This window comes from Dipodomys merriami, unplaced genomic scaffold (genome assembly GCF_024711535.1).
Source record: "Dipodomys merriami isolate MVZ:Mamm:240054 unplaced genomic scaffold, mDipMer1.0.p SCAF_125, whole genome shotgun sequence".
In the NCBI taxonomy this organism is placed as follows: Eukaryota; Metazoa; Chordata; class Mammalia; order Rodentia; family Heteromyidae; genus Dipodomys; species Dipodomys merriami.
Genome location: NW_027202549.1, coordinates 2,611,058 through 2,623,937, shown reverse-complemented (window position 1 = coordinate 2,623,937; position 12,880 = coordinate 2,611,058). Strand labels below are relative to the sequence as shown.

Sequence of the window (12,880 nt, the reverse complement as noted above, 5' to 3'; positions counted from 1 at the left end):
GCGCTTAGCTGAGGGTCTGGTCAAGCCAGGTTTGCTTTTTTTAAAGAAAGTTTTACTATTACAAGCAGGAGGACAGTTCAGAGGCCGCTGCCCGGAGATGCAGCTGTCCCAGTCCGGGTGTGTGTCCCCGCGCCGTGCGTGCGCCCTCAGTCCAGCTTCTCCAGCACGGAAGGCACATACACCAGGCTGAGCTCACTGCCAAAGTTGCAGACGATGGCGGCATTGTCCAGCACCAGGATCTGGCGGGCAGGCTGGGCCTCGCTGCTCTTCCCCAGGTAGACGGTCTGTAACAGGTCCCCAAAGTTTAGGTCCCAAAAGGAGACGCAGCCTTGGCCACCGGTCACCAGGAGGTTGTCTGCGATGACGCCCAGGCTCGCGCCGCAGCCCAGGTCCTGGAGGTGGGGCCGAAAACAGGGGAGGGGCGTCACTCAGTGTGCTGAGCCCCTCCCCAGAGCGCGGGCGCCCCGCGCCCCTGCCCACCTGCTGAATGGAGTAGAGCTTGATGCCCGTGCTGCGGTCCCAGATGTTGATGAGGTCATCTAGGCCGCTGCTGATGACGCAGGAGGTGGTACAGGTGAGGGAGGTGACGTCCCCACGGTGGGCAAACATATGGCTGACCCGGCTGCCGCTCAGCACGTCCCACAGGCAGATGGCTCCGTCCTGTCCTCCGCTGGCCAGCACCATGGTCTGGGGGGGCAGGCTTTTGTCAACAAGGGGCCCCACGCTGGCTGGGTGTGGACCCCGCCCTCCGCCTCATCCCCTGCCCTTGACCTGGTCGATGTACACAGTTGTGATGGCCCCCGAGTGGCCCTGCAGGGTGAAGAGACAGCACGAGTCCTCCAGACGGAACACCTGGGGGGGGAGGCACAGGCTCTGGTCTCGGGGCTCCCCAGCCCCCCAGCGGCCGCCCCTCGCCCCAGCCCCCGCACCGCACGCACTCTGAGGGTGTGGTCTTGGCTGCCGGTCACCAGGCGGCCGGCTGCGGCCCGCAGGGCCGTGATGGGCTTCTGGTGCGCGCAGGGCACGGTGTGCGTCAGGTGGCAGAGCACCGCGTCGCTGCTGCTGTACACGGGCGAGGACGGGCAGCTGCCGCGCCCCGGGGTCCCTGCGGACAGGGCGGCTGTGAGGCCCCAGGCGGCCCCGCACCTCCCCCCTCAGGGCAGGCCCGCCGCCCCGGCCCTGACCTCTGAACTGCAGGGGGCTGAGGGCGGTGTGGGTCTCCAGGGAGAAGAAATCCAGGGACCCATTGAGCCGCGCGGCCACGATCCTGGAAGGGAAGATGACAGGGACCCCTTAAGGTGTGGCGGCGGGAGCGCGGGGAGGAGGGGCTGCAGCGGCCAGAGCGCCCTCCGTGCCTCAGTTTCCTCCTCCGCAAAATTTCAAAAACAAGTTTTTCCAACAGTAGCTGAGGCTCCCCCACAGGGTTGACGGGGAAGGGGGGCTCACCTCTTGTCCAGGAAGACCAGGGCTGTGATGCCCGAAGACACCTCCTCGCTGCTGCAGCACAGCACGCCCTCGATGGCGTCCCACACCTGCAACGCGAGCGAGCGCCAGGCTGAGAGCCCGGGGCCAGGGAGGGGGGGGAGCGGGGAGGCCGGGGAGGGGGGGAGCGGGGAGGCCGGGGCGGGGGGGGGTGCGGGGGAGGGGGGGAGCGGGGAGGCCGGGGCGGGGGAGCGGGGAGGCCGGGGCGGGGGGGGGGTGCGGGGGAGGGGGGGAGCGGGGAGGCCGGGGCGGGGGAGCGGGGAGGCCGGGGCGGGGGGGGGGGTGCGGGGGAGGGGGGAGCGGGGAGGCCGGGGCGGGGGGGGGACCGGGGAGGCCGGGGCGGGGGGGGTGCGGGGGAGGGGGGGAGCGGGGAGGCCGGGGCGGGGGAGGGGGGAGCGGGGAGGCCGGGGCGGGGGAGGGGGGAGCGGGGAGGCCGGGGCGGGGGAGCGGGGAGGCCGGGGCGGGGGGGGGGGGAGCGGGGAGGCCGGGGCGGGGGCGGGGGGGGGGGGCGCGCACCTCCAGCCGGCCGCTGCTCCGCCCCAGCACGATGAGGCTGCCCTGCAGCTCCAGGCTCCACACGGAGCCGTCCGCGCTGGGCGCCCAGGACAGCGGCGGGGAGCCCTTCTCGGCGGGGCCGCCCTCGTCCTCGGGCGCCAGCGGGGGCGCCGGGGAGGGCGGCCGCAGCGCGGGCCCGGGCCCCGCGGCCCGCCCCTCCTCCGGGTACACGCGCTGCACCAGACGCCCGAAATCGTAGCCCGGAGGGTCCCGGGCGCGGCCGCAGCCCGCGCGGTGCCGGGGCTCGGGCTGAGCGGGCTCCGGGGAGCGCGGCCGGGCCGCGAAGTTGGTGTCGATGAGGCAGCTGAGGTCGGGCTGGTCCCGGAAGCGCGCAGGCGGCGGGGGCCCCGCGGGGCGGCGTCGCGGCGGAGGGCTGTCCCCCAGCTCCTCCAGCCCGGCCTTGTCGCCCTCCGACAGCCGCTCCCAGCTCTCCTGCGTCTCCAGGGCGCTGCCCGTGCTGTCCCGGCGCCGCCTGCGGAGGGCGGGGTCAGGGCGGGGCCCGGGGTGTGAACGAGAGGCGGGGTCTCGGGTGATAGATAGGCCAGGATGTGGGCGGGGGCGGGGTCTCCGGTGATAGGCCAGGATGGGGGCGGGGGCGGGGTCTCGGGTGATAGATAGGCCAGGATGCGGGCGGGGGCGGGGCCTACCCTGGGCGCGGGATGCGCGTGAGGCAGTCTCCGGTCTGCGCGTCCCACACGCAGACGTGGCCGGCCAGGCAGCAGCTCACCAGCAGCATGCCGTCGCTGGCCAGGCACTCGATGTCCTGGGGGAGGCAGTGAGTGGAACGGGGGCCCCGGCCCGCCCGGCCCCGCCCCGCCCCGGCGCGCGCGCCCACGACCCCGCTCGGCTCACCATGAGGTGCCCGCGCAGCACCAGCGGCACGATCTCCGTCTCGGGCGGCGCGTAGCCGTAGTCGTCGCACGGGAGCTCCCCGCGCCGCCGCCGCGCCGGCCCGCCGCCGGGCTGCCCGTAGTTGCGCGGGCAGAGCACCCGGTAGAGGCAGAGCATCAGCAGCACGAGGACGATGCCGGCCGCCAATCCGAGCGCCGCCACCCTGCGCCGCGTGAGCGGGGCGTGAGCGGGGCTCCCCGCCCGCCCGCCCTCCTGCCCGGCCCCGCGCGCCCCGCCACCGCGCGCCTTACTTGTACAACGTGACATCGCCGTGGGCCGGGGCCCCCCCTGGCCCCAGCGACTCGGCCTCCCAGAGCTCCCCGGGCCGGGGCCCGGGCGCGGCCCACGAGCTGCGGCTGTCCTGGGGGCGCCGCCCCTCCAGGGCCTCCCGGGGGTTCAGGCGCAGAGTGACCGGGATGACGGGCAGCAGGCTGACGTACCTGGGGGGAAGGGGGCGGGCCTCACCTGGGGGGCGGGCCTCACCTGGGGGGTGGGCCTCACCTGGGGGGCGGGCCTCACCTGGGGGGCGGGCCTCGGGGCCACCGCCCACCCGTGCAACCCGCCCCGCCCACCCCTCAGCTGGGCGTGGCCTGCGGCGGGCCCCGCCCCTGCCTCGGCCCCGCCCTCCCCCGCAGGCGCGGCCCCCGCAGGCACGTCCGCGCTCACCGCTTGGCCAGCGTGATGTTGTAGTAGCTGAAGAGCGTGGGCCAGTGGCGGAAGGACAGCTTCCTCCACAGCTCCTCGTCCTCGGGCCCCCAGGTGACCTCGGGGACCGGGCCGTCGCCGACGCCCTCCGCCGCGCCGGCACGCTCGGGGGGCCCCCCGGGCAGGGTCTGGTTCTCCGGCAGCTTCGGGGCGTCCGGGGGGAAGATGGCGAAGGCCGGGTCGGCGTGGCGGGCGGGCACGGGCAGCGGCGGCAGCGCGCCGTCGCCCAGCGGGCTCTGCTCCGTCACCTGCGCCGTGAGGTAGGTGCGCAGCCCGGCCGGGTCCGTGTACAGCAGGATGCTGATCCACACCACCGTGCCGGCCTGCGGGGGAGCCGGTGTTAGGGGGGCGGGGGACCCCGTGGGGGGGGGGAGGTCCCGTCGGTGTCCGGGAGGGCGGGGGGGGGGGGGGTTCCCGGCCGCGCATGCGCAGGGCCCGCCGCGTACCATGATGAGGCGCTGGGCGAGGCGGGTGCGGGCCAGGAAGTAGATGACGCGCAGCCGCTTGGGCAGCCGCAGGTTGCGGAAGGAGGACGGCTGCAGCGTGATGGTGTGCGGCGTGGACGGCCGCGCGGCCGGGTGGCGCTCGAAGCGCGCGGGCCGCCCCACGGGCTTGCTGGGCGGCAGGCAGGCCTCGGCGGGCAGCCGCTTGTTCAGGTCCGCCAGCTGCGGGGGGGGGGGGCAGCGGTCAGCGCGCACCCCGCACCCCCCCGCATCCACACCCCCCCCCCGCCCCGCGCCGCCGCGCACCTCCATGCGGCGGATGTCAATGGACAGGACGGTGGTGAAGAACAGCATCTGGAGGAAGAAGTCAGACACCAGGCCCACGACGGCGAAGAGACAGAACTCCTGCAGGCGGGGGGGGGGGGTGAGCGAGGGCCCCCGGCCCCCCGTTCCAGCCGACCCCCCACAAAGCTTCCTGGCCGCCGCCGCCCTGGACCCACGGCAGAAGAAGTGGGGGACCTCGGCCGTCCCTAGGCTGAAAGTTTTCCACCCCTGCGGTCGGTCTCGCGGCCCCTGGCATGGCTGGCGCAGCAGCTCAGACTCTACCAGAACCTGGAGAAGCTGCAGTGGCGCCAACGGCGGGAAACGCACAGCCACCGGCCTGCAGGCCCGGGCGGGCCCGGCCGCGCCCCCGGCCCTGTGACTGGGCTGGGCTGCTGAGCCTGCCCGGAGCGCGTGCGCCCTGTGGTGACCCTGCCTGCCCGCAGGTCACCGAGGCCAGGCACACCCTGCCCTGTGTGCTCAGCCGTGGGCCTTGGCACTGTACCTGGATGGCAGGGACAAGGGTGAAGTAGCCCACAAGGATGATGCCCAGCTCGGTGGCCATGTTCTTCATGATGGACCAGCTCTCACTGCTTAGGCCTGTGGAGGGCGGCACCAGGGCACAGGGGTAGCAGGGGGCCTGCGCTCAGGAGGCTGGGGGGGGGGGTGCAAAGCCGCCCCGCCCCACTTTGCATTACCTTGGGCAATCCGGAGCTTCACCTCCAGGTCCACAGGGGTGGAGACCACTGACTTGGTGAGCACCAGCACATTCTCTAAGCCAATGACCACCACGAGGTATGGGAAAATCTCTCTGGAGACGCAGAGACAGGAAGGAGAGGATGGTGGGTGGTGAGGTACCACAACACGGTGCTTCGCGCCAGGCTCGCTGGGCCTGCCGGGGGCTCCCACCCCTCGCTCCGAACGAGAGCACCACCAGCTGCGCTGCCCAGACAGCTGCGCTGCCCAGCTGTCAGGCCTCGCCATACTGCTGGCTGGCAGAATGACGCCTGCCGAGGCCAGGCCGAGCCACCAGAACTAAAGGCAGGTGGGACCCAACCCTCAAGTCTAGGCCTGCGCAACTTCCCACTTGGGGGGATGGCTGAGCTGTGACCAGGGGAAGGGAGGCTGCTGTGGGGGGGGGGAGCAGGCGGGGTGCGGGTGATGGGCGCAGAAGAGACAGTGGGTGTCCAGGTGTTCGACCACGAGGAAAGCGACAAACAGTACCGAGTCACTGCTCCCTAGGGTGAGGCCTGGCTGGGAGTTCGTTCGAGCACTGGGGGTTGGGCGTTGGGGTGGGAGCAGCTTTGGCTATGACCAGCCTGACGAGCCAAGGTAAGGGTCAGGCCACTCTGCCACTAACCACAGACAGGCAAGGCAGGCAGGGGCTTGGTTTGGCTTAGGCCAAAGATCCAAAGATGAACACAGGGAGGGGCTTCCAGACCCAAGAAGGGTCAAGCACAAAGTAAACAGTGACAAACGCGGATGCCCCTTTACATATAAGTGTCAGTGCTGGGGACTCGAACTCGGGGCTTCATGCTCTGGTTCAAGTGAAAAACTCAAGGCCCATGCAGAAGCTCTACCAGCTGAGCCCTGCTGGACAGCTGGCTCTTTGCTGGCTAACTGGACACAGGGGTTTCGTCTGCTCCGATTGGCTTTGGACCTTGATTTCAGCAGAGGCAGATTTCAGCCTCATGAGTAGCTGGGATTATAGATGTGAACCATGGTCCCCAGATGAGGCAGTTAACATTAAGACTGAGGAAATGGGTGGGTGGGTGCCAGTGGCTTACGCCTATAATCCCAGCTACTCAGAAGGCTGAGATCTGAGGATACCAGTTCTAAACTAGCCTGGGCAGAAAAGTCTGTGAGGATATTCTCTCCAATTAATCAGCAGAAAAGCCCAAAGTGGAGGTGTGGCTCAAGTGGCACCGTGCCAGCCTTAAGTGAAAAAGCCAAGCTAGAGAGCAAGAGGTCCTGAATTCAAGCCTTAATACCATCATATATACCCACAAAAAGAGTAGACAAGGGCTGGGAAGGTGGCTCAGTGGTAGCGTGTTTGCCTCGCATGCATGAGGCCCTGGGTTTGATTTCTCAGCACCACATAAGCAGAAAAAAGCTGGAAGTGGCACTGTGGGTCAAGTGGTAGAGCACTAGCCTTGAGCTGAAGAGCTGAGGACAGCGCCCAGGCCCAAAGTTCAAGTCCCATGACCGACACACAAAAAAGTGGACAAATAGACCTGTGGATATGCTTAAAACACACGTGCAAATCATACTTACATATACACATAACTGCATTTACACGCTTACACTGTACATGCCCATAACTATTACATATACATTTAAATATACTGTATTTAGATACACAACACAAACATGAACATAAACTAGATAAGAGGAAGAAAATGTACATTTTTTTTTATTGTGCTGTTTATGGAGCTTGAACTCAGGGCCTGGGCACTGTCTCTGAACTTCTTTTGCTCAAGGCCAGTGCTTTACTACTTGAGCCATAGTTCCACTTGCAGCTTTTTCTGAGTAGTTTGTTGGAGATAAGAGTCTCACGGCCTTTCCTACCCAGACTGGCTCTGAAACCACAATCCTCAAGGATTACAGGTATGAGCCACCGGTGCCCAGTAGAAATGTACCTCTTAAAGATCAAAGCTAACCAGGTGAAGGCACGGGAAGCCAGGGAGGCCAAGTGCAGATGTGTGAGGCTCTCTGGAGGAAGGGCCCACCCCATGGCCCAGTGGGGCCTGCAGGGACCTACCCGCCATTGAGGGTGGGCGTGAGGCCGAAGAGCGTGCAGAGCCCCACAGACATGAGCAGCGAGCTGAGCACCGTGACCACGGCCGCCAGGGCCAGGCCCCACTTGGACTTGACCATGTCGATCTTGCCTAGAGGGCAGAGAAGGAACATCGAGGGGTCCGGGCCTTAGCCCCTGGTCCCTCTAACTAAGCTTAGGCCCTGACAAGGAGGAGGGGAAGAGTCCCAGGGTTTAACCAAAAGAAAAGCATTCCCAAGGGCATTTCACTTCTCAGGGTCACAGACACCCACCGGTTTAGGGAACCTGAGAGCTAGGAGGAATCCCGCCCCCGCCCCCGCGGCCCCACACTAGGGAGGAGGCCCTGATTCTGGTGATCTTTCCAGGGTGGACATGCAGGTGGACATACGCGTGGAGAAGTAGATGTAGGCAAACAGGATGATGTAGGTGGTCACCAGCGGGATGAGCTCAGCCACGCCGATCTCCTCCTTGAAGTGCACGTGGACCAGGCTCTCGGCGCGGAGGCTGCAGTTTGGGCTGGGGTGCAGGAGCATGAGCCGGGCACGCAGGCTCCCCAGGAAGCTAGAAACGAGGAGACACTCTGGGAGGGGCCAGGGGTCGCCATCCTCCCATGTGGGTTTGATTCTGGCAGTAGCGGGGTTTGAACTCAGGACCTGCCCCTTGAGCGACACTCCCAGGCCGATTTCCACCATGCTGGGAAGAAACTTCTAGAAGATACCCTGGCTCCTTCTCCAAAGCCCTTGGGGAAGCTGATCAGGGGCATGTCCAGAGCCCTGGCCTCTGTGAAGGTCACCTGCAGCGCCCCACAGGGAACACTTGAGCCGCAAGAGGCTCCAAAATGTCCGGGTTGAGGGGAAAGGAGGGGAGACCCCCAGGCACTCAAACTACCAGCTCCTTCTTTTTTTTTTTTTTGTCAGTCGTGGGGCTTGAATTCTGGGCCTGGGCGCTGTCCCTCAGCTCTTCAGCTCAAGGCGAGCGCTCTACCACTTGAGCTACAGCGCCACTTCCGGTTTTCTGGTGGTTTATTGGAGATAGGGGTCTCACGGTCTCTCCTGCCCGGGCTGGCTTTGAACCGCGATCCTCAGATCTCAGCCTCCTGAGTAGCTAGGATTACAGGCGTGAGCCACCAGCGCCCGGCTTCCAGCTCCTTCTTTGCTGCCCCTCCACACCCCTCCCCCACACACAGCACATGGCCTCCCTGAAATATTCAGGCCTGGGCCTGAACCCAAGCACTCGTTCTGAGCACCCTGTATCCCCCCCCCCCCCCCGCCCCGGGCCTGGCTGTCCTACCTGGCATGGTAATGCTGGAAGACCAGGGTGATGGTGTAGGAGACCATCCTCCTCCTCGTGTACAGGCTCACCCCGCTGTACTTCCCGGGCACGCCGAACAGCAGGTCTGCAAGCAGAGGCAGGGCATGACGGCTCTGTGAGGCCACCCCGAGGCCACCCCTCACCCCTGCACGCCGGGAGGGGGGCATTGCCCTGCCACGGCCAAGTCTCGGGAGAAGAGGCGCGGGTCGGGGGAACCTTTGAGGGTGGCTGATGTCTGCAGGGTTTTGGGCTCATGCTGGTGGATGGTCCCGATGATGTCAGGGTCCGCGTAGAAGCGCTCCCGGTCATTCTGCCAGAAGTTTCCAGGGGACAGCAGCAGGCAGCCGTGCTCAGGGAGGAGACTGCGGAGCTTCCTGAGGCCTGGGAGCAGGTCGGTCACCTGCAGGCACACTTCCTCCAGGCTCCGCGTCCCGGAGCTGTGCAGGAGACATAAGGAGGTCCCAGCTACACCTCCAGCCGAGGCTAGCGCACCCTGCCACCGCGCTCCTGATACGGCTCCCACGTGCCCCCTAGTGGCTCCAGATGGTTAGGGCAGCAGCCAACGTACTTCCAGGTGCTCAGCACCAGACTCTGGCCGCACAGCCTACAAAGCTATTTAGCTAATTGATCCTTCAGCCTACAAAGTGATTTAGCTAATTGATCCTTGTCAAAAGCTAGATGGGGGTGGCTCACGCCTGTCATCCCAGCTGCTACGGAAGCCGAGATCTGAGGATCAAAGTCGGAGGCCAGCCTGGGCAGCAAAGACTTATCTTCAATTAAACACCAAAAAAGCTGGCAGTGGAGATGTTACATAATGGGAGAGACTAGTCTTGAGCAAGAATGCTCAGAGGCAGCACCCAGGCCCTGAGTTCAAGTCCCGGAGCGCACACACAAAAAGCCATTAACTAAGTAAAATCTGATGGTGATCCACGATGGCCTGAGGTCCCAGCAGACATCTGTCTGGAAGGAGTGTCAGATCCACAGACACTTGCTGTGTCTGAGCTATGAGGGCAGAGCTCAGGGCTCAAACTGGGGTCTTGACAGGGGAAAGGCAGCCGCAGTGAAGCCACAAGGCTGCTGAGAGATGTCGCACAGAGAGGGCTACCTGTCTCTCAGCACGTGGTTCCGGATCTCCTCCACCAGCTGGAAGGCGCGGGACAGAGGGGAGCGGAACACATCCACTGCCAGGAGATTCTTGTGCCAGGGAGACACTGAGGACTTCACAAATATCTGCTGGATGTACGCCACGGGGGCGCCCACATACTGTAGGAGAAATGGGGCAGAGAGGAAAAGGCACCTCAGTGCAAGAGGGAGGCTCACAGGCCCCTGCGTGGAAGCCACCGGCTCATCCGGCTGTACTTGCCCTACCACAGCGGAGCTGGCTGCTCGCTACACCAGACCGCCATTGCTTCCAAAGGAATGGCTCCGCTGCTGGGATAGAGCTTACACCTCCAGCCTCAGATTCAACTTGGTGCCACCTGCTTCTCTTCTACCCTGCTACAGGAAAACCACGGGCTTGCTGTCTCCTACCAAAGCCTGTTTCTTGATCCACTACGAACCCTTTCGTGAGCATCTACTATGTGCAAAACATTGGTGTCTATAAACTGCCAACAGGCCAGTACAGGGCACAGAGGAGAAGCTGGGGCTGCATACCAGAAAGCCAGGTGGGCTTCCTGCACAAAGTGCCACCGTGCTGAGTGCCCGCGGAGAAGTGTACGCTTGCTGACACTACAGGGACTCTTAAGTGTGCAAACCTTCCTTCTTCTCCTCTCTACGTGGGCCCGCTGCCCCGATCCACAGGGTGGACAGAAAAATAACCAAAGCGGCAGGGCACCGGTGGCTCGCTCACGCCTATCATCATAGCTACTCAGGAGGCTGAGATCTGAGGATGGAGGTCAAAGCCAGCCCAGGCAGGAAAAGTCCGTGAGACTCTTATCTCCAATGAACTACTCAGAAACAGTAAGTGGCACTGTGGCTCAGGTGATAGAGCGCTAGCCTTGAGCTGAAGAGGTGAGGGACAGCACCCAGGCCCAGAGTTCAGGCCCCACAACCGACAAAAACAACAACAACAAAAAACATCTGTGTAATTATGTTAAAACTGCAGTAAAAGTTAAGTAAGGTAAAAGGCTTGAATCAACAATGCCCCACGGTGAACCAACTGGTCAAGCTGGGATTCAAAACCTCAAACTAGTTTCTGCCCAAACTGATTCCTGATGGTGATTTCTGCTAGCAGCAGAACATGTTCCTGCTGATCTTCATGGGCAGAGACCCAGTAAGCCAAAGCTGAGTATTATATTGTATAATGAACTGGTGGCTCATGCCTGTAATCCAAGCTACTTGGGAGGCTGAGATCTGAGGAACATGGTTCAAAGCCAGCCTAGGCAAGAAAGTCCGTGAGACTCTTGTCTCCAATAAACCAGCAGAAAACCAGAAATGGCGCTGTAGATCAAGTGGTAGAGCGCTCGCCTTGAGCTGAAGAGCTGAGGGACAGTGCCCAGGCCCCGAGTTCAAGCCCACAACTGACAAAAAAAAATAAATAAAAATTAAAAAAAATAAAAAGTACTGTGTATTGTGTATTACTGCATATTATACTGACACTGTGGTTGTAACACACACTCGTCTGACCAGCAACCAGAAGTCAAATTTACAACCAGGTACCAGGCTGCTACCTTACCCAGAAAGGAAATGAAGAAGCTGTCACAGTGAGAGGAGAGGGTTCTGTTTCCCAAGCTTTGCTTTTCCTCCTCAAGAGACTCAACAAGCCAAGCCCCAAGCCCTGGGGCCAAAGCACAATTCATGGAAGCCCGGCACATGGTCCGTCACATGATGTCCAAAGAGAAGCAACTCAAGCTTTTGTGACTCCAAACAGTGAGGGCAAGCCAGGTGTCGGTGGCTCACGCCTGTCATCCTAGCTACTCGGGAGGCTGAGATCTGAGGATCGCGGTTCAAAGCCAGCCAGGGCAGGAAACTCTGTGAGACTCTTATCTTCAATAAAAACCACTCAGAAAACTGGAAGTGGCGCTGTGGCTCAAGTGGTAGAGTGCTCGCCTTGAGCTGGAGAGCTGAGGTATAGTGCCCAGGCCCAGAGTTCAAAGCCCCACGAATGACAAACAAAAAACAAACAGTGAAGGCAGTGACACGGAGCCGCTCACCCAGAGACTGGCTTCCTATTTGTCAGCGCTCAGCCCAGAGACAGCCAGCAGGGAATAGTGTGGTTCACAAAGAACAATCGGCCAGGGGTGGGGGAACTAGAGAGTTCTATCTATCACTGACCTGGGTAAACTCAACCATGGAAGCGGCTAAGTCATCGGGGCCCTTACCTGGAGAAAGGACCTGCACTTTCTACTTGACTGGAAGGAGGGAACAGAACTGCTAGGCTGGAACTCTGCTCACAGCACATCCTAGGGATGCGTGCTATTCTCGTGGCCTGGAGGAGAGGAGGGGCGACCTGGCACCCCTACAGGGCCAGGTGAGTGAGGCTGGACCCAGCTGACCCCCACCAGGACCATGGCAGCCCCGGCTTTTCAGGGACAGTCCCTCCTTTGGTTTCATCTGCTGTTTTCTTACAATAAAGGTTACTCATTAAATGGATAACCAAGTATTTTTGTTGGTTGGGGGGGGCCTCTGGGAGGCGGTTGGAGCACGTGAACACAGATTCTGGGCTGACCACTCTCACAGCCACGCTCGGAGCTGGCCTCCGCCAATCAGCTCCTGCGCTGGGCTCGCCTCAGCAACGCGCCGGGTACCTACCCACTCCGGCTGCTCGCTGAGCTCGCCTTGTTTGCGGTCAGAGTCCGAGGGTGGGGGCGAGTAGTCCTTCACTGGCGTGGAGAATTCCACAGGTCCAGTTCCCGGCAAGGGGAGCTTCAGCAGCGGGTAGCTGGGGAGAAGGAAAGGGGGGAGAAGAGTGAGGGCTCGCGGGAGGCGGGCTCTGCGGAGAGGGAGGGGGATTTCAGGAAGCTGCAGGCGCAGTGAGCTCTTTCCTAGGAAGACTCGACCAACGCATCAACTGTCAGAACATCTGAGAGCTCAAACTCAGCAATCATCTAGATCAGAATGTTGCAAATTTATTGTAGTCACGCACAGCCCAATTTATACAAAGCAAGTTGGTTAAACGTTTACAGAAACAATATAAAGACGTGACGCTAAAACCATTTTGTGTTGTGTATGTGTGCCAGTCCTGGGGTTTGAACCCAGGGCCTGGGTGCTGTCCCTGAGCTTTCTATGCTCAAGACTGGTACTCTAGGGCTGGGAAGGTGGCTCAGTGGTAGAGCGCTTGCTTGCCTTGCATGCCTGAGGCCCTGGGTTCGATTCCTCAGCACCACATAAGCAAAAAGAAAAAAAGCCGGAGGTGGCGCTGTGGCTCAAGTGGTAGAGCGCTCGCCTTGAGCTGAAG

General features: G+C 62.7%; 1 protein-coding gene across 3 annotated transcripts in view; it reads right to left on the bottom strand.

Moving 5' to 3' along the window:
- Positions 1–14: 14 nt before the first annotated feature.
- The window catches only part of Scap (SREBF chaperone), a 53,014-nt gene continuing 40,148 nt past the window's right edge, over positions 15–12,880 (bottom strand). For all 3 annotated transcript variants that reach the window (XM_070017710.1, XM_070017712.1, XM_070017711.1), the window contains exons 3-23: positions 12,235–12,364; positions 9,590–9,747; positions 8,701–8,921; positions 8,464–8,569; positions 7,562–7,734; positions 7,159–7,285; positions 5,096–5,208; positions 4,903–4,997; positions 4,383–4,481; positions 4,080–4,298; positions 3,595–3,956; positions 3,180–3,368; positions 2,890–3,091; positions 2,685–2,800; positions 1,999–2,509; positions 1,447–1,532; positions 1,185–1,267; positions 939–1,105; positions 772–852; positions 481–687; positions 15–392 (exon numbers count right to left, since the gene is read on the bottom strand). In XM_070017710.1, the coding sequence (XP_069873811.1) occupies positions 147–392; positions 481–687; positions 772–852; positions 939–1,105; positions 1,185–1,267; positions 1,447–1,532; positions 1,999–2,509; positions 2,685–2,800; positions 2,890–3,091; positions 3,180–3,368; positions 3,595–3,956; positions 4,080–4,298; positions 4,383–4,481; positions 4,903–4,997; positions 5,096–5,208; positions 7,159–7,285; positions 7,562–7,734; positions 8,464–8,569; positions 8,701–8,921; positions 9,590–9,747; positions 12,235–12,364 (3,691 nt within the window). In that variant the 3' untranslated portion in view covers positions 15–146. The remainder of the gene's footprint in view (positions 393–480; positions 688–771; positions 853–938; positions 1,106–1,184; positions 1,268–1,446; positions 1,533–1,998; positions 2,510–2,684; positions 2,801–2,889; positions 3,092–3,179; positions 3,369–3,594; positions 3,957–4,079; positions 4,299–4,382; positions 4,482–4,902; positions 4,998–5,095; positions 5,209–7,158; positions 7,286–7,561; positions 7,735–8,463; positions 8,570–8,700; positions 8,922–9,589; positions 9,748–12,234; positions 12,365–12,880) is intronic.